Source organism: Streptopelia decaocto, assembly GCF_964273445.1.
Source record: "Streptopelia decaocto genome assembly, chromosome: 1".
Classification (NCBI taxonomy): domain Eukaryota; kingdom Metazoa; phylum Chordata; class Aves; order Columbiformes; family Columbidae; genus Streptopelia; species Streptopelia decaocto.
Window position 1 is genome coordinate 4,529,322 of NC_138663.1, and position 19,641 is coordinate 4,548,962.

At 42.5% G+C, this 19,641-nt stretch overlaps 1 protein-coding gene across 4 annotated transcripts; it reads right to left on the reverse strand.

Moving 5' to 3' along the window:
- Positions 1-2,740: 2,740 nt before the first annotated feature.
- On the reverse strand, positions 2,741-18,695 carry LOC309446939 (interleukin-2 receptor subunit alpha-like). 4 transcript variants are annotated; one of them, XM_082067161.1, is made up of 8 exons: positions 18,437-18,695; positions 8,427-8,609; positions 8,100-8,222; positions 7,572-7,808; positions 5,863-5,904; positions 4,904-4,951; positions 3,928-3,991; positions 2,741-2,872 (listed from the first exon to the last, which is right to left on the reverse strand). In XM_082067161.1, the coding sequence occupies exons 1-7, from the start codon at positions 18,504-18,506 to the stop codon at positions 3,948-3,950; spliced, it is 747 nt and encodes a 248-aa protein (XP_081923287.1). In that variant the 5' UTR covers positions 18,507-18,695; the 3' UTR covers positions 2,741-2,872; positions 3,928-3,947. The 4 variants fall into 4 exon arrangements, with proteins under 4 accessions (XP_081923287.1, XP_081923285.1, XP_081923288.1 ...); XM_082067159.1 differs by having other exon boundaries at positions 8,100-8,234; XM_082067160.1 differs by having other exon boundaries at positions 2,840-2,867; positions 8,100-8,234.
- Between the last annotated feature and the right edge of the window lie 946 nt (positions 18,696-19,641).

Sequence of the window (19,641 nt, forward strand, 5' to 3'; positions counted from 1 at the left end):
TTGTATTAGGGTGGTAGGAAATGTTTTTGTCAGGTTCTTCAGCAAGGTGAGTAGCAGATTCTGCAGGTCTTGGTGACTTCTGAGGCTGGAATCTGGCTCACTTATTGAGACATCTTGTAGTATAACACATGGGGGCAATTCTGCAGGCTTGTCTTCCAGCTAGGAGTGTAGAGGAGGACAGGCCTCCCATAGGTCCTGTGTTGTAGCTTCCAGCCCTATGTAGATGGCCCTGACACTCCTGGGTGTCTCAGATCGTATCTATATTTAGGCAACCAGATCAATCTGTAGGTGTTTCCATGTGAGTCTGAGCTCCCAGTAGAGTCGCTGGAGATCTAGTTGATACTGTCCATGGGGTCTGGAGAGCTATTCGACCTGGGTGGGTACCTGCGTTTGATAGCCGAGTCTCTTTAGACGCCTCTTATTGCCCTCGTGACCAGCTCACGTGGAGACACCTGTATGAAGGTACCTGTGATGGCACATTGCATTGTGCAGGATGACTTCTACACAGCAGACTTCTGGAAAAACACATTTTCTCACACTTGGGTTCCTGGCCATGGTACAAGAATGTACAAATCTATTAATTGTTTCCATTATCTATTTTGGAGACCTCGTTGCTGGAGTTGCTCTTGCCCAAATATTGTTAGTCTTCTGCATTTTAAAGGTTAGGTGTGATAGTACATGTGATGTGAACTTCAGCACAGGTCTCTAGAATAAACCTTCCTGCGATACGTTGCTGAGTTTGTGATACCTTTTGTTAAAATGTGTGGGTAACAGAAAATAAATATTGGATTTTTCAAAGTTTCAATCAATAGCAAGAAGCACAAGCTGCCTTTCAATCACCCAAAACAATTTATTGTTATAGTTTATTAGTTGTTCCATGCTGAGAAAATCCAAGTCTACAAAATAAAAATATTAACCACCACATCTCATAAGAGTAGCCATGGAGAAGGCACAACAGTGATGGTGTCCCTTTGGTCACAGCCTCTTCCAGGGGTGGGTTTTTGCTCCCAGGATGGGTCCTACTTGTTTCCATGTCCTCTGTGTGTGTTGTGTTGGAGGATCAAACCTCAGATGCAAACATTTCTCCAGAGGGCTAACAAACCCTACTGAGAGGTAAAGTACAGCTCAACTAGGAGTTATAGCTTCCCAACAAAGTGCAGATACAGCTCCTGTGCTGGAGGTGACCTGGGTTCAGACTCTTCATGTAGACATTAATAGCTAGGAAAATTAAACATTATAATAGTTGTCCAGTATGTAACCCATTATTGCTTGCAGGTCCCTTACCAGCAGTGTGTCTCCCTTAATCTCCAAGAAACAAAGACAAAATACAGAGAGAGAGATTCCCTGAACCAAGCTGGCTAGGGGAAGGATGAAAAACCACTGGAGCAGTAGGAGACATATGACTCTTCTCTTGTTATCAGCATAAAAACGTGCACGCTAGGAGCAGATGAAATATTAGCCTTCTCCAGCAAAATGCCCTGAGCAGGACAAGACATGACAGTGTAACTGCGGCTCTTAACTGAGGTCTTTTAGCAATAAGTAACGTGCATCGACCGAATGAAGCAGAAGACCTTAGTACCACTGCTTGCAGCCTCCAGAGCAGCTGACAGGTGTGAAAACCTGTCATCTATCGCGTAAATACAGATTGTTGTTTGCTCCCATACAAAATAATAGCATGTAAGAGACCATTACATATCCATCTTTATAAAGATACATAGTACAAGTATGTCCTATTCCAACAGGAATAAAAAAAGCCATGGAAAATATAAATATCAAGGGTATGGAGTGAGAATAACTCAACAGGAATACACGTCAGTAAATCAATGACACGTATACTCCGTCATAAAATAGAAAATGATACTAGGATCTCATGCCTCCTGAATTACAAGGAAGGGATTAATCTTGTTTTGCTTTTAGCCATGTAAGCATCTATAGCTAGTCTGGTCAATCTGGGCATGATTTAGAGTCAATGTAGAGAAACAAGTGGCTTCAGATCATGAGTCATTTGACCTGTATATAAATATATATGTGGCATAAATAAATAAATATGCACATATATATAGGCAATAGGGTGAGAAGAACTGCTCTCTGAAGGGACTTGTTCCTTCCCATAGTCAGACACAGATGCTTGCATCTTGTCAGATGAACCCCAACCTACCAGGCTGAATGTGGCACAAAAAAGAGGCCAAAGACTATTCAAACTCCACAAATTCCCAATAATACACGCCAAGTACTGTGGATGCTTGAGTCCGTCCTCAAATGCCTTTGTGGCAGGTTCTTTGGTGCTCTGCAGCTATGAAAGGATCTGTCAAAATAATCAACTGTCACAATCTGCAGCATCCTTCTCTGAGCTGGAGGAATTGTGTAGTAGTGATGACGAATGTACGTGACTGGGTTTGACCTGTCTGGGTGGGGAAGGGGGACATCAGGTGTCCAGCATCTCTCGTTGTGGGAAGGTGGTGTGTGGGCTGTAATGATGGTGCCGTAATCTAAACATGCTTGGGCGAACGGTCCATGTGTACGCCTGGTCGCTTGGGAGAGGCTGTAGATATATTCTAATAGCAATACATCTGCTATATGGGAGGAGGAGGAGAAGCGTTTCTGGGAAGCAGTTTCAGGCAGGGCTCTTTCCCTGTCTGTCAATTGCGCTCCCTCCACCCACGCTCTGTGGGTGGAAAGTCACTCTGTCCCAATAAGAATTAAATGGTAACATTTTTGGCCTGTTTCACACATTGGATTTGAGGCTCCAGGCTTCCTCCTCTTTTGCCACCACCGGTCTTGGAGTTTCTGGTACTAATCTGATTTCTTCTGTGGCAAGGCATTGATTTCAGGAGCTTGGATCTGAACGCTCCAATTCCCTGAGAATTCTTCTCTACGGCAGGAAAGAGACTTTATTACAGCTAGAAAGAGACAGTTTTCTATTATTTCTTCTATATTTACTATGAGAAACCACTCAGTACGTTTTGCAGAAGACACTACTTAGGAACTTGGTTACTATTTCATCTGGTATTGGCTATTTCATCTCTTGTTCCACCACAGGGCCAACGAAATGCAGATCATTCTTGACAATTTTTCACCTCTCATATTCTCAGAAATCACACAATGGCCCAGGCAATCTAAACCATGGTTCACCATCTTCACTAAAACATGTTTCAAAGTGTTGTCTAGACTTTCTTATGGCTTTATCTTACCATAAACTGGCAAAAAAAGCACAGCTGATGGTGATTTCACAAGGTCCTACCCTCCTCCTTTTCAAGAAAAATCCCCATTCAGTGGAGCAGAGCTGATTGGTAAAGAACATGAAGGGAAATTGGGATGAGAATTAGCAAAGAGAGAGGAGAAATTGAGAACTCCCAAGTGTCAAATAGGGACATCTTGGATTAACTAGGCTGGGGAGCCTGTGAACAGGAACAGCCTTTGTGCATCTCAGAGTAGTAACAGAAACAGTGAGGAGACCAGACTGAAATAAGTCTGAAGTACAAAGTTGTCACGACATGAGTGAGAAATCAGGGGGATGAAGGGAAAAGAACGATGCTGTTGTGGTGGCAGATGCTCCACCAGACTTCCCACAGGTTAGACAGAGAGAAAAAGACTGGTCGTGTAATCTATCTGAAACCAACGTATTTGCATAATTAACCTTAATTTCCCCACCGGATTAGTTTTCCACCTGTTACTTGAACTGCCAATCTCAGTTCCACAATGGCTGGGACAAAGGGTGCTTTTTGGTTTCAAAAGCTCTGATTCCTCCTTTTATTGTGCCAGTATTGAATAGCTGAACTAGACAACCCCGAATCCAGGGGCATTCATTTAATACCAAAGAAGATACCCAGAAATCTAAGCAGTGCAATAGTGAGATGCCTGATCCAGGCAATATCTTTCCCCTTTTTTCTTTTAGACTTCACATTTTCCTGGTTCCTTCCCACTTACCGTATTCTCTGCTTGGTGAGTCACACAAAAACAGTAGGAATGATAAGCAGAACAAAAACGATAGCTGTTAAAACAGAAAATCATCACAGTTAGCACCTGGTTTTATCAGTAATTATTGCAATTACTCCAACTGGGAGAAACAGGCAAGACCTGTGATAGGGGCTTATCTTGCCCCCATGCCTAGAGCCAATATTTCTCCCATATTGCTCCAGTTCTTTGCTCCTTGGGGCAAACAAGACCCAGCCAGAGAGGACCTGGGCAAATAGAGAGCACCTGTGGCCAAATAACCAGGGACTAGTGATGCTGCGGTCTCTGGCACAGTTTGCAATGCTCCTCCTTCGCTTTCTTTATCTCACTCTGTTATTCCTCCTTATTACAATGTGCGCTACAGTTGTCAGCAGACTCCAGCTGGAATCAAGAGTCCTCACACGAAGTCTTGAGTGTATGCACAGTAAGAGACAATTTCTGTTTTAGCAGCTAATGGTTGAATGGAAGACGGGGAGAAAAAATCCCTTCAGATTCATCTAAATGCATCACTTTAGCTATGACAAAATATTTTATTTGCTGTTTTTTTTTTATTTACTCCTTTGAAAATGTAAAAGAAACACATAATTTAAATATTTATATTTTTCCTTTTTTTTTTTTCCAGTTGAAGTTATTCACTAAATTCACAGAAAGTCACAGAGAAAGAATCTGAAAATGGTTGCATTTAAAAACTAGACTTTGCGTTGGCCTATTTTCTTTTATATCCCTTCTGAGTCTTTGACAACCTCTTTAAAAAAAGCTTAAGTGCTTAAACAGTCTCTATTTACATATTCTTTACTAACTTCTCACTCAATACATGGATGTAGAGGGGTCTTGCAGTATATTTATTATCTCTTGTAACAGAGATGGGTCTCTTTGGTAGAACAAGGCAAAGTAACTGCCCTGCGGGGTGGGGTGAAGTCTGTAATTAACAACTGACAAAATGGCATACCTGTCACTGGCAGCATCACAGGTGAGGAACAGGATGGATGAGGCGAACCTGAAAAGAGAGAGAAAGTCTTGGTTCTATATCAATTTGCCCTTCATCAAAGCAATGATGAGGATGGAGCCAAGCTAGGTCTGACAGCTCTCCCTCTGCAGACAAGACTTAATAATTGCCATGTTTGCTTCTTGGCCACCATTAGATGTTTCCAGCCTGGATATCAACATATATGCTGACCTAATACCTGTTAATGGTGGGCATGAAGTGAACTGTATCTTCCAGGGAATGGGATCCAGCAAAGACCTGTATTACATATGAAACCAGGAAGGATTACTTTCAAGGTGCCAAGCTGGGATTTGGAAACATGGTTTCAAACAGGAACCCAGAAATGCAACCCAAAACTTCCCTAGTGCAAGAAATTCATTGAATTTCTTTCTTATCCTGAATAAGAAGCTCTGAAGTTGAGCCAGTAAATCAGCAGGTTTTTAACAAGAAGTCATGTAAGAGTGGTCTCTTGATAAATCTCTTTGTGTTGGATGCTGGGAGGAGAACAGAGAAAGGGGAGGATATTCCTTACCTAGCCCCATCATAACGAAGAGGAAGGCAACACTTTTTGGGAATAAATATTTGTTGCACCAAGTACAAAGACCAGACCTTGCTCAGGTTTGAGTGTACTTTTGCAGGAAACTGAAATTATTGTTCTGTTGAATGCAAAGCCAAGATGGCCTATTTTATCCTTCAGCCTTATGCTTTTCATAATCCTAATTCAAAAAATTTCAAATATTTGTAATCTCCCACTATTCAATAGGTTGTATAATTTTCTAGGACCGGCATGTTGATGGGTTATTTCCATCACAGCAAACAGTTCCTTCATCCTGATAGTACCAAGTGAAATTGTCAATGGGGAAAAATAAATGACTGTCCTGAAGGAGAAGGAAAGACCAAACAACAAATTGTGACTGCTGTACCTGGATCACTCTGAACTGGGCACCACAGGGAAACAGGTGGATCTATAAAGAAGGGGAGAAAGTCCTGGGCTAATGCTGAAAAAGTGTGCCCAGTGAGTAAGGAGATTCATCCCTACACTCAGGGCAGTGATGAGAGGCAATGATGGCCAAGTGCCAAAACCATCCTGCTCTACCACATGGCCTGGTATGGTAAAGTCCTCTTGTGTTGACCTTGCATTGTCTCCCACCTCTTTAAAATTCAGCCCATCACACTCACCTGCCTCAGAGGAGGTCAGGAGCATAATGAAAACCTGAGGACTCTGGAGGTGGTGGACAGCTGGGTACTTCCACCTTCAATAGCTCTGCCTGACTACCCAGAGAGAGCTCCAGACCCTCAGTGCTATCACAGACACTTGGGAAAAAGGGCTCTGTTTTCTCTCTGCATGTTGAACTCATTCATTGTAGAGTTAGAAGAGATGCCATCAGAAAAAGGTAGGTGACTTGGGTGGAGTAAGAGCCATGAAGGTCTGGGTTTTGTTTTTGTGTTCATACATCTAAAGGCATAAAAGCAAGAGGAAGAGATCCTGCAGCCTCAGTTGAAAGCCCTGCTGGCTCCCTGAGCAGTGAGACTCAACATGTCAGATGGCAATGGTGCATGTCCTGCTCAATCTGGGTCCATAAAGACTACAGGGCAACATTGGTGGGCTTCTTGATGTCTCTGTTCAAAACAGCATCCTGGGTATTAAATTAAGAAATGAGCCACATTACTTAAGTTTAGCTATGGAATAGCTAAACTCTGGATTCTAAAACTGTGAGCAATCATGAGGGAAGCTTAGATATACCTTTTGGAGTACCTTACTGTGAAGTGGCAATAGATGGCCTATAGCTGCCAGGAGGAAGGAGAAAAGGAAATGCTTATTCTATTATTTTAATAGAATCATAGAATCATTTTGGTTGAAATAGACCCTCAAGATTATCAAGTCCAACCATTAACCTGATGCTGTCGCTAAACCATGTCCCTAAGAACTTAATCTATGCATCTCCTAAACCCCTTCAGGGATGGTGACTCCACCACTGCCTTGGGCAGCCTGTTCCAATGCCCAACAACCCTTTCCGGGAAGATTTTTTTCCTAGTATCCCATCTAAACCTCCTCTTGCACAACTTGAGGCCATTTCCCCTTGTCTCATCACTTGTTACTTGGGAGAAGAGACCAACACCCTCCATGATCCAAGCTCCTTTCAGGCAGTTCAGAGATCAGAAGGTCTCCCCTCAGCTCCTGTTCTCCAGCTGAACCCCCCAGGTCCCTCAGCCGCTCCCATCACACTTGTGCTCCAGCCCCTTCCCCAGCTCCGTTCCCTTCTCTCAAGTCGCTCCAGCACTTCAGTGTCTTTCATGTCACGAGGGGCCCAAAACTGACCCCAGGATTCAAAGTGCGGCCTCCCAGTGTATGACAGCATGGCTCTTTCTGCTCACAAATTCCTGCAGTTTTGCAGTTAATATGAAAGGACACCCAAGACAAAGTAGGATGCAGCTATGTTCTCCCCAGAGATGTCACCTCCATCAATCAGAGATGACATCTCCATCAGTGTCGGAGTCCTGAGGCCATTGATCTCTCCATCCCGAACCTCAAGCAGGTTGTTCCCTAGGACTGATGTGCTGAGTTGGTGGGGTGCTGGACCTTGCATGAGCAGATCATGACACTGATGTGATGCCAAAGCAACCAGCTTACCTGGCTCAATAGTCTGTGGAAGCAACTCATCGCTATAGCTGCTGTCATTGGTGCATCGCATGGCAAGGGGCGTCCAGTTAATTTCACCATTCACCTTCATGCACGTGCTGGTGCCAGAGGTGGGGGGTTGCTTATCGTAACCTCTCTGGCATTTGAAATGCAGTACTTGCCCCACATAATATTGTCCTCTCAGGCTTAAAGATGCATGTGGAATAGTCTTGGGAGGACCACAAAAATCTGTGAGATCACAAGGCAGCACATGGTTAAAACAGGTTTTACCTGCTGCTTTTGCTCTTGAAACAACATAATTTGTATTGTTACAAGATACGGAGAAGCAGGATATACCAAGCCTTCCTAATTCTTTGTTAGGATATAAAATGCTCATTCACTTATATTGTATCACTCGTTCAGCCAAGGTCTTATAGCAATTGTTTCTTTCTCTCTGTCTGACAAAATAATTTAACATTACTCATCATTCTTACACCACTTCCACAGAAATCAGTGTAACAGTAATGAATGGGGTCTTACCTTTCTGACCAAACTCTGACAGGTTTTCTTGCTTCTGGGGTGCAGGGCTCTGTGTTTTTCTTTCTGGCTTCTGTGTAAAATCTATCTCCATTGTGGGAGACGTTGACAACAATTTTTTCTCATCTGTGGGAGAAACTATATGTGCTGAATTACAGTAGCATGAATAGGAGTGCAAAGCCAGAGCACCTGAAATTTTAGAGGCAGGATAGAATTGTTGCAAGTTCTAATTGGCAAAGGTAAGCACAGAAGAACAGTACCCAGATGCATCTGACTAACTCATTGGAAAAACGCTACTATGAGTGTAGAAAAAGGACAATAATCACTTACCAATGCATTCAAATTCCTTGTAGACCCAAGAAGCGAGCCCCTGTTTCTCTTTACACTGAATTCCCGGGTACTGGCCACTTCTTCTTGTGTAGCCGCTGTCACATTCATAATACAGCTTGGTCCCCAGTGGATACATTTCAGCAGAAACAGTAAATTTGGTCCATGGAAGAGCTGGGCATTCTTCTGCAAACAGAAACCTGAGAGTCAGGACAGCCTGTGCATCTTTCTGTCCTATTGACAGCAGAGCTCAGTGATGTGAAGTAAGCCTAATTCTGCTCCCAGGGCTAAAATCCCAGCTGTGGGATGAAACTGGATGTCATGAAGGAAACATGCGGGTGGCAAAACTTTGTTACTTTGATTGTCTCTATGCCATGGAGATGCTCAGAGTGTCTAGCAAAACTATTAGTTATTTTAAGTAAACATTTTTTAATCTTAGAACAATCCTACCATCCAAAGCCTTCTTCACATTGGAGTTACTTGTTGCTGTTGATTTTATAAGTATAGATTTGTTCAGGATGCAGAAAAATCCCTTGGGATTGTCTTCAGAAGTGCTGTGAAGCCTGTATTTGTCTACACTCTTTTAGTTAGGAGGGTCTGATTTGACACCCTTGTGTTTCTCCTAGAGGAGAAAGGATGCTGAAGCAAAGATGTTCTGCAGCAGCTTCTTAATGCTGTACACGATCATATTGTAGAGCTGCTGCCTGCACCAGAGTGGGCAGTCCTGTATCTATGGAGTGAGGCAGAATAAGGAAAATTAAGACATTAAAAGTTGCAATCATCTATAATCAAACATTAGAAAGGGGAGCAGGCTCTCTGTTCTGTTTGAGCACAGCAAAGAGCAGCTTACTAGGAAATAAGTTTGCAAACCTAAATATAACTTGTCCCAAAACAAGGACGTGAAGTGCAGTGTCATCAGCAAATCACATCTAAATATACTTCTCAATCAGTTGCAATGAATTAAGTTGGATCCTTTCAGTGCATTTGAAAAGACCACTGAAGCTGAGCAGGAGATCCAGAAGTTGATAAAGCTGCTACTGAATGATTATCTGAGGTCTAAAGGCTGAGTAATTCAAAGCTAAAACAGGCTGGTTGCATTTGGGCTGTCACTTGAGATCTTCGGGTGCATGGTCTGTGGCCCTTCACACTTACACATAGTAGCAACAACTATTAGGAGTAAAATTTCTTAGTCATCACGTCTTCGCATTTTCTGCAGCCATGGTTGATGCAGCCTTAGCAACCAGCAAGAATGACTATGAAAGGGCCTTGAATCCCTGATAGTTGCTCATCATTTGACACCTGCCCTTGACTCCCAAAGTGGCTTCTTGAAACAAAGCCATGTGTTGCCAACAGCAACCCAGTCAGTGACTCCCAGACCCAGCCCTGCAATGCCCTTTTCTTTCAGGGCCATCATCTTCTCACTTTGATATTTTCTGCCCTTTTTTACTTTTCATTATCTTGCTGCTAGTAAAAGTCATGAAGTTTGAAGAAGGCAACCTTGAAAAGTATTGTGAGTGTTTTAACAGCTAAGCTGCATAAGGGGTGTTTTAATCCCGTTTTGTCTTTGTGTTATCGAAGGATTCGCCTTGTAAACTGCATCAGACTGTGGCTTTGAGAGAAGCGGCTATACCCGAAATAGTTAACCACATGGTTTACCACAGACTGTCAGGGTGATTAAAATTAAAGAGTTATCAGATTAGCAGCAAGTCGAGATCATGTACTCTCACTTTCCCTGAAAGCTAAAAGCATGTTACCCTCAAGACTTCAAAAGCCACTTTGAAGCAGACTGCAGATCTGAATCTCAGCACGAGGCACTAAAACCTACAACTCTTTAGTCTCTTCTTAAGAAAACCCACAGCATTTAACCTACTCATCATAAAGGGCAACTGTTGTTTCAATCGATGATCAAATGAAGTCAGAGTTCTTCTGAACTTGCACTGTCAAATAGGGATTGTGCAGAGATGGTGCACATGGGTGACAGTGAGCAAAATCCACTGTGCTGGTGCTCTTGGATCAACTCATCCACGTGGGAGATGGATCTCAAGCAACATTCCTAGGATCCAGCCTTTTCATCTCACCCACATCACTCAAACTCTGCTCCTCTTACATCTAGACCACTGCTGCTTTGGCCTTTATAGTCACCTTCCTGTCTCTGATCCAGAAAGCATTTGGAAAGATGAATTTCCTAGGTCTCATTTTCACCTTCTGTTTGCTTCCCTCCGCTGACTGCTAACTGCTTCACTGTCATGTCAAGTATTTTGCTCCCATTTTCAAGAACTTTCTCCTCATCAACCATCATATCCTTTCAAAGCGTTGGCTTCTCTTCCCATGCTAGATCTCCTCACCAATGGGTTTGATATCAAAGTCATCAGCTTCTGGGTTTCTTGTGGCAGTCTTCACACTGGGAGGCGCCGTGCCAGAACATGGACATTTCAAGATACCAATTGCCATTATTCCTCTTCATTGTCTCTAAGTATCCTAGATATCTTCAGAGGTGCTTTTTTTAAGTGGTCTTTTACCTATCTTTCAAGAACAAGTAGGCACCATCATACTGATCAGCATTACTTCTGTACTTTGTCGCTTTATATTTGGATTCTAAACTACATGTGTTGATCAGCTATTCGTACCATACCCAACACAAACGAATCCTAACTATCAGCCAGCACTCCAAGCATTGTGGCAGTAGATGTGATAATAACTCATGATAATGACCGCACACTCAATGAAGTCTACCTGAGAATGGAAGTTATGGTTTGGCCATCAAACCCAAAAGAGCTCCCCATGCGTTGCCATTTAGCCGCACCCCAGGTTCAAGCTAGTTATTGTATTCAAGCTCCTATCAGGGAAGAATAAGTGTCTTCCAAAGCTGCAGGGGCCACAGGTGGTGGCATGTAGGTGTGCATGGCTGTTTGATGGCACTAGACCTCCTGGTATATTGTGGGCAGACTGTGCAGAGAAGAAGCAGACCTGATGAGGTATGGATCAAATTGCCTACACAGAACAACCTTTGGAGTGGATCATCTCTAGAACTTCATTCAGTCTTTGTGCCTGAGGAAACTGCATGGTTTGCCCCTAAAAAATCAACATCCCTGTTGTGTGGGTGATAAAAGAACCAAGGGATGGGAAGAAGCCAGGAAACTAAGGAATGGGAGTGTAGATTTACTCCTTGACAAGTTTTCTGACTTTTTACATTTTTAGGACAGATTAACTTTGGTTTTTTTTGCTGGTTTGGACCTGGTTGGGAATTAGTTTGTCAATTTGTTTGAGTTAGTGTGATATGCAAACACAAATCGTATACAAGGCCAGCACTTCTAGGTGCCACCTGCCTCATAGCCACTGGTAGCCCAGTTTTGCACAGCCCAGCTCTCTCTGGATTCTGCATCCCTCCACAGCTACTCCAGGGCTACACTTCTGCTAATATTGGATTAAAATAATGTCCTCACATCACCTTCACATCTCTTGGGGTTTTGGTTGCCTCCTCATTTTCCCTTCCTACATCCTCCAATTCTCTATCCCTGTGACAAGGTGTTGTGTGTCCCTATTTCCTTCTCTTTTAATCCTGATGTCCTTAGTCCTCCCTTTCCTTCATTCACAAGCTTCATCAGCCCCCACCTACCAATCTCATCTCCTATACCCCAAAAATTCCCTGTGACTCCATTTCTTTGCACTTAGAGGTACTAACATGATGTGTTGAAACGGGCCAAACAGAGACATTGGTGTAATAGTGTTATGGGATTTAGCACTACTATCGGGTGCAGAATTGCTAGAATACGTAGGTCTCCTATGGCAGCTGAGAATCCACATTTCTCCCCATATTATTGGATTTTTGGTGCCAACAGCATTTCTGGATATTTTGGAACTGGTTTCAAATGTTATAATATAGTGGATTGAGACATGCCCTTCAAATTAGAGGGAGACTAGTGAATTCAGACGCTAGACATCTGTGAAACATAAAATTTAACAAGCAGTTATTGCATCTTCTGGTGTGCTCCCAAAATTAAGTTTTATAAGTTTTCTGAGACCTGCAGGGCATTCCTTGTCATCTGAGCCACAAGATAGGTGGGATTCCTGCTATTCCTGCTTAAGCAATGATGCCTGATGCCATTTGAGGTGTCTTAGGGCATCTAGGACCTCCACATAAGCCACCAGATATCACATAGGAGTTATTGGAGGTTGGTACCAGGCAGAATACCCTGCCATGCCCCATCTTTTGTGAGTTCATTGCCATGTGCTAAATAAAGCTTAACTGCCTTTGGTTGCCCTCAGCATCCAGGGTCATTATTTAGACTCAGGGGAAATAAACCCACTAGCTAAATCACCGTCAGTTCTTTCAGCACTTGGGTTTCTTCCCAGAGTTCTCCCATTCAAACACGTTACTGACCCAACACAAAACACTCTTAATAGATGTTCTGGCAGTATTAGGATTTATGAAGCTCTCCTGCCTATTTCTTTTCGACATCTGAGTTGTTAGAGCAGTGTTAGACAAGGCATCAGAACAACACCTTTTGTCCAGAAGCAGCAAATGGGGAAAATTTCTTAACAGGTGTTTTTAGTGTGAGGTGAACACAGACAGTGAGTCATGCCCTGATAGCCTAAACTCAGAATTTCCTCTGTCATGTGGCTGTGTGTCACCAGCACTGACATTATTCTGATGTCAAGTTAAAAAGGCAAGGTGCAAAAATAGGGTCATTTTCCACTAAACACAAATGTGGTAAGACAGGATCAGTAGGAAACCGGCTGTTCTGGGTAGAAGCAGTGGAAGAAACCAGGCACTTCACACACCTGCCCAGTGCAGAGATGAAGAGAACCTTGCCCCAGAGACACCAAGAAGTCAAAACATGGCAAAATGAGGACGTTCCTCAAGATGTGCCTGAAAAGCTAATTCAGCCCTGGGGGTTCATATGCTGTTGGAAACTATGCGCTCTCTAAACAGAGCATCTTCTTGAAGATGATACTGATATGGGTGAAGAGAAGGAATCGATACCAACAACTGGACTGAAATGGTAATGAACTTTTTCTGACTTCAAAACTTATTCCCAAAGGGTCCATTAACAAGGTAGATACAGCTCTGTCTGCTTCTTTCCCCTCTGATTAATGTAATTTATATTTGTTTTCTGTGTAGATTTATAAACTGGCAATAGATCCCAGCTCTGGGGCTGGAGTGCAAACCTGAAGTTTATGTTAATTTGCCTGCCAGCTTTTGGTTAGCTATACTGTAGATGCTAGAATTAATGTGATGGAGAGATCAGCCTTTTGGCGGAGGAGGTGGGTTATAATATTTCTAGTAGTGGATAAAAGGCATGTTCTGTTCTAAGGACTAAGTAGTTTCATGCCTGCTGAGTTTGCTGTACTGAAATTCGACTTTGTTGGAAAGAAAGTGTAAAATAAACCAGGATATTAACCAGCAGGATCTGTCCACAAATTCTTCGTAGGACCATGAAAAATCAGGTTTGGGAGAGATGCACTTCTCCTATCTTTTGACTTTATCATGTTAACCAGCTGTTTGCCACTGACCTTGGCAGTGAACTCTAATGCAAAAAACAGAAATGTGTTCTCCATCTAAAACTTTCCATATACAGCAAGGCTAGAATTGGTTTTACAGTGGAGTAAGCTTTCTCATGCTAAGCATAACTTAGCCTCAGGAACTGCCCTAGCTCCTTCTGGAAGGAGTGGAGGTGGGCAGACCTCTGTAGAGGACAGCAGACACCTAACTCAAGGTCCCCAAAGCAACGTTACAGGTTCTTCTCTCTTTTTATTGGCTTCAGTGGTGGCAGAACAGTCCCTAAACATGCTCACACAGATAATTAGTGTGGCTTAGCTAATGCACTGATTTCATTTTAAACCTCACTTCGTTGAGATCCCAGCAAATCAGCCTGCAGAGATTGTTGTGTCTTCTGCTGATCCAGATGTTTATTGACTGAACATCTGCCACCCCTCTTCCTAAACACAACTATCCCCCTTCAGCACCAACTCGCTCCTGTTTTAAGGCATGGTCTCAACGCCAACCAGCCGACATGAACCAGACATTTCAGTTCCCTGTGTGGTCACTAGAAAGAGACTTAAAGGACATGATTCACTGTACCCTTATCTGCAATCTGGTAGAATTGTGCCCTGAAAGGTCTACTTTCTCTCCCCTGGCTATGAAGGGAGTCCACAAGTCCAGCTCGATGGAGATGATGGTGCAGACGGTTGAAGTTGAAGATTAATCTCACGCCTGGTCTGGCAGGGAGGTTGAGCTGGGGACTTGGGCTGCAAATGGGGAACTGGAAGAGGCAATATTAGGAAACAGGAAGAGGACAGAAAGCCCTAGCACAGTGCACTGTGTAGAAGATGTACAAAGCGGATAATTTGGAACATTTGTTTTTCCTATTCTGTTGTTTCTGGGTGTTTATAACCTCCTTGGTTCTGTGGTAAAGCCACAGAGCTCAAACTCTTTAAAGGCAACCACTGCACATGGTAGCAGAACACAGTGTCTGGTTTTGAGAATAACATACGTAAAAGCCTTGTTTTGGCATGTGACATTTGGGGTTTGAATAGGTTTGGCTGCATTTTTGCTTAAATCTGTGACTTCAGTAACACCTACCTCTTTGGTATTTTCATCTAAAGGGAAAAACACATAACTGAGAAAGAAAATTGGCTTTTAAAACAGCAGCAGAAATTCAGATCCTTTTCTTCGGCTGGTACTTTCTCAGCCTTGCCTTTTGTTGGGTTAGAAGGGCAGTCAAGAATATCTCCTCCGAAAATAATTGAACTGGCTGACAAGCATGTGCCCCAGCCTTGGGTAAGAATGACAAAAAGTCTGATGGGACTCTTTTGGTTTCAAATGTGGCTTTAAGACTCACCTCATTTGACTTGTGGCATTGGCATGGTCATTGAGCTTTTCGCTGGAGCTCTCAAGAGCGGGATGGAAATGATTTGTTAGTGTTGATGATTTTTCTGACTGTGTAATGCATGAAACAATTTGCCAAATAAAGGAGGCTGTATATTCCTTATCTGTGGGCTTGCACTTTACAAATGGAGAACATAAAGAAAAAGCAGCAGGTGAGAAGATGGCAGGGCTGAGGAGCAAGGAGTCAAGTGAAGAAAGTCATGGAAGGGCTTTGGAAATGTGAGTTTTGGGGAAGCATTGGAGTAGATGGAGAGAAGGCTCGGCCAGGTTGGGAAATTTGGGAAATCCAAGATTCAGAACCAGGGTCAGGAGATGGAAACAATGAGTAGAAAACATCCAAAAGCTGGGCTTTGAAGGTTCAGTTAATGCACCAGGAAAAACAGGAGAGAAAAAGCTGAAGGAAGAAAGCAGGGACATCAAAATTGCAACACGATGGAGGCAATAGTGAGAAAAGTCAAAGGCAGTGGCTTTCTAGCAGTAGTTAATACTTTTTTCTATGATAAAAGGAAAGGATGCAACATGTCATGAGGTGGGGAGAAGATTTCTCCATCTCAAGGCAGAAGCAGATACTGCAGGATCTCTGTCCATTGTATCTGCGTTACCTCAGCAGGATCACCATTTAAACAAAAAAATTAAACAATTTTTTAAATTGTAGCTGTATGTTGGGTACCTTGCTGCTGAGGGCCACTGTAGCTGGAAGGTTTATAAAGGTATTTGCTCTCTGGTTGACCTTACAAGAAACAATTGTACGTGTTTGACAACTTTAATTTATTCTGCATAGCATTTCAAATCCATGGGAGCGAGGACTAATATGCAAGTATAATGGGAAAGAAATTCCTCTCATTTAAATGACTGAGATCTGGTACCCATCTTGTGTGAATGAAATTCTTTCTTGTGTGAGTTTTAATCCTTTCCAGGTTTAACTTGCAAATCTATTCAGTGTATTCCTGTATGATGAATACCAAGATGGAAAGGTCGTAGGAGCACAGATCAGCTTTTATCTTATATTTGACCCTCACTTAGCATACTGCAAGCCTCATCCATTCTAGGCACTGCTGCTGTGCAGAGTAAATGAGATAAATGCAATCCTTTTCATGAGAAAAACAGCATTTCTCTTATTCTTTTTAGCCCTAAGGTGTAGTCTAATTTTTACTAAAGGATCATCCCATGCCTTAGTTTCCCCAGTTGAGAGGACTTTGCCCTCTCCAAGCAGTTTGAGATCTATCAGTGAAACTGTTCTGTAAAACAAAGGCTTTTTGTTTTTCTTTTTCCCCTAATTATATTTATTCCTGAAAGTGCGTTTTGCCAGCAACCCTCTTGCAAACAACATCTATAGCAGGATCCGTTTACAAAACTGAGATGAGCTGAAAAGACTAAGGCAAAATAAAATGAATGGCACTGTATGTACTGAGGCATAGCTGATTTTTGTCCAGTTTAACGTAGCCTCTTTTCCTTTGCTTTGCTTATGTCTTATTCCCAGGTCTCCTTGTTGATCCCATGAGGGAAATAAAAACAATAGGTCTTACAGCCACAATACTTCAGGCGTCTCTACAACAAAACCTCTAAATTGGTAAAAGGTGATATTTCTACCTTAGTTTATTATTTCCAGAAATGTAAAAAAAATATATCAAGATTATGTTTAAACATTGAGAGAGGCATTGAAAATAAATGCAGGAAGCTGAGCGAAGCAAAGCTTAGTGAATCAGTGAGGAATGCAATGCTATGCATTTATTCATTCATCAGAGAAGTAAATCACATCAAATAGCACAAAGTGCAACTGCTCTAACAGCCCTCAATTTTTTCCAAAAAACAGAAAGATTTCTGATAAATGAGACTTGCCAGCAAGAAATTGCACAACATGTCCCAGACACAGTAATACAGAAAACGTGATATAGGTAACCTGACTCATCCCAGAACTGATTCTATTTACATATCTCTGACTGAATGTCTCGCAGTGAAGCTCTCGCATGCAGCTCTTAAACATTTGTCATGGGTATTGGCACTTTGTTTGGCAATGAAAATGCCTCATGACCCATAGAATCAGAGGATCGTTTTGATTGGAAGAGACCCTCAAGATCATCGAGTCCAAGCGTTAACCCAACACTGGCACTAAACCATGTCTCTAAGAACCTCATCTACACGTCTTTTAAACACCTCCAGGGATGGCAAAGGTACAGCATTTATTGGAAAAATACTTTAACAAGAGTAAAATCAGCTGGGGGTTATATATCTGTGAAGTTACTTTCTCCATTAATGAGTTTGTTCATAAGCAATGCAATCTTCCCTTGAGATGCCCAACTCCTGGTAAAATTTGCAGCCCTGCTAGAAATAATCCATTAGCAGTTACAGTACTAGTGTATCCAAGAACTGCCTGAGGCTGTATCTGCTCATACCTCCCAACCCGGACATCACCATCAGATACAGAAGGAAATATCAAATTTATGGAGCACTGAGAATGTAAGGTTGTGGGGTTTTTTTCCCTTTGAACAAAGCAGTTTAAATTCAAATGCACTAATATATCACCAGACCATTTCTCAATGCACACACTTGTCACAATAAATAAGCTACATATAAGCAGTATCACAATTTATAAATGTGTAAATTTATGCTGAATGAATTAGCTGCCTCCGTTCACAGTTTATAGGCACCACTGGTTGGGAGGTGTGGCTGAAAGCATACTTGATATCTATAGTATCCATAGCAAACTTGGATGGCACCTTTTAACTAACAGCATTGCCATCAGTTTTACCTATAGAGGTACTGACATTTCAGTGTCTATTTTTATATTTCCTAAAGTTACATGCAAAATGGAAAAAAGAAAAAAAAAAAAAGCTACCTAAGGTGCACAAGGCTGCTTTGATCTGCCCACTATTCCAACAATGGGTTGGAGGATACATACATTACTCACACAAAAAAACATCCTGTAATGCTGTGGATTGTCTGCAGTGGATGTTTTGCAGGCACAAAACCCTTTTCTCTCATTTCCTTAGAATAATAAATTCCTTAAGCTCTTAATACCTTTCCTTACTTGAAAGGAGTCAGGATGTTGCGAACATCCTCCAGCAGTCACCACAAAAACGCAAATCATATTTTCCCTCCCCAGAAGGCAGAAATAGTCTTTTACCTGTCTTGTTCCCCTTGATGGATCCAAACAAGAGCCACATCAAAAGGCACTTGAGCTCCATGGGACTCATTCACATCTTTTCCCTGCAACACCGAGGGTGGTGAAGTTTCTCAGAAGCGATGGGCTGGTGCCGACCAAGCCAAGGAGACGTCTACTGCCTGGTTAGACTGGTGGGGAGCATCACCCTGCGTGCGCGGCAAGGACTTTGCTCTTTGGTCTGCAAATTGTCGTTTCACTGGCTGGCTTCGCAAGAGAGAAGAAAAGCTGTTCTCCGTTCGGGTATTAGTAGCTTTTATCCAGGAAATCAAACGCAAGGCTCAGCGTGGCGGAGCATGCCGTCGCGTGTAGGAAGTGGTTTGACACATCAGAGCTACTGACTCCAGAGCTGTTCCTCTCCAGCTGAGGTCGGTAGAGGGGGGCAAGATTTTAACAGGTTTGTGCAGCCACTCAACCCCAAGCCTGTGGCTGGACAGGCATTTCAGATGGACCATGGCTGTAGAAGAGTTGTCTGGTGTGTGACAATGGACCTCAGACACTGCCTGTGGGGTCTACCTACAAAGAAAAGGTCGTGTGGGGTATTGTTTTGGCTTTTTGCAGGTTTTCTGATGATGGTAAAGCCACACTCCATTTGTTTTTTGATGTATGCATGTTTGCAGTTTCTCTGAGTGACAGCTGAGCTTCTGAAGGATGGACACTTTGATTAAAAGAGAAAGAATCTATGACGATGAGGCTGGCAGGTTTGGAAAGGGTTGTGCTTGCTCCTGAATTGTCTGGGTTTGTGTGAAATTTGTTCTTCCAAATGTCAGTGGAAAAACAGAAACTATCAAGGAAGCATCACACTTTATGTAGTTTTTCTTCAGCCACTTCCAGAGAAATTATCTGTCAGCACCTAGAGAATTAGTTCAGATAGACTATAGAAAAACAGATTTAAACTGTCTGTGGTATTCTACGATGATCACTACATGCTGGACATTTACTTCTCCTTTCTAAATCCTTAATGAATTAAGTCTTCTGAACAAGCATGCCAAGAAAGAGATGTGATACATTTTTAAACATTGCTACAGGCGCATCTATCAGTTGTAGCCACAGATGCAGAGGATGCTGCTTTATTAGTATAATATCAGTGTAATAGTATCTCTGTTCCTCACTATCAGATCTTCTTGTGTCCTCACACCCATAAGGGTGATGATCCTGTGAAAGGCAGC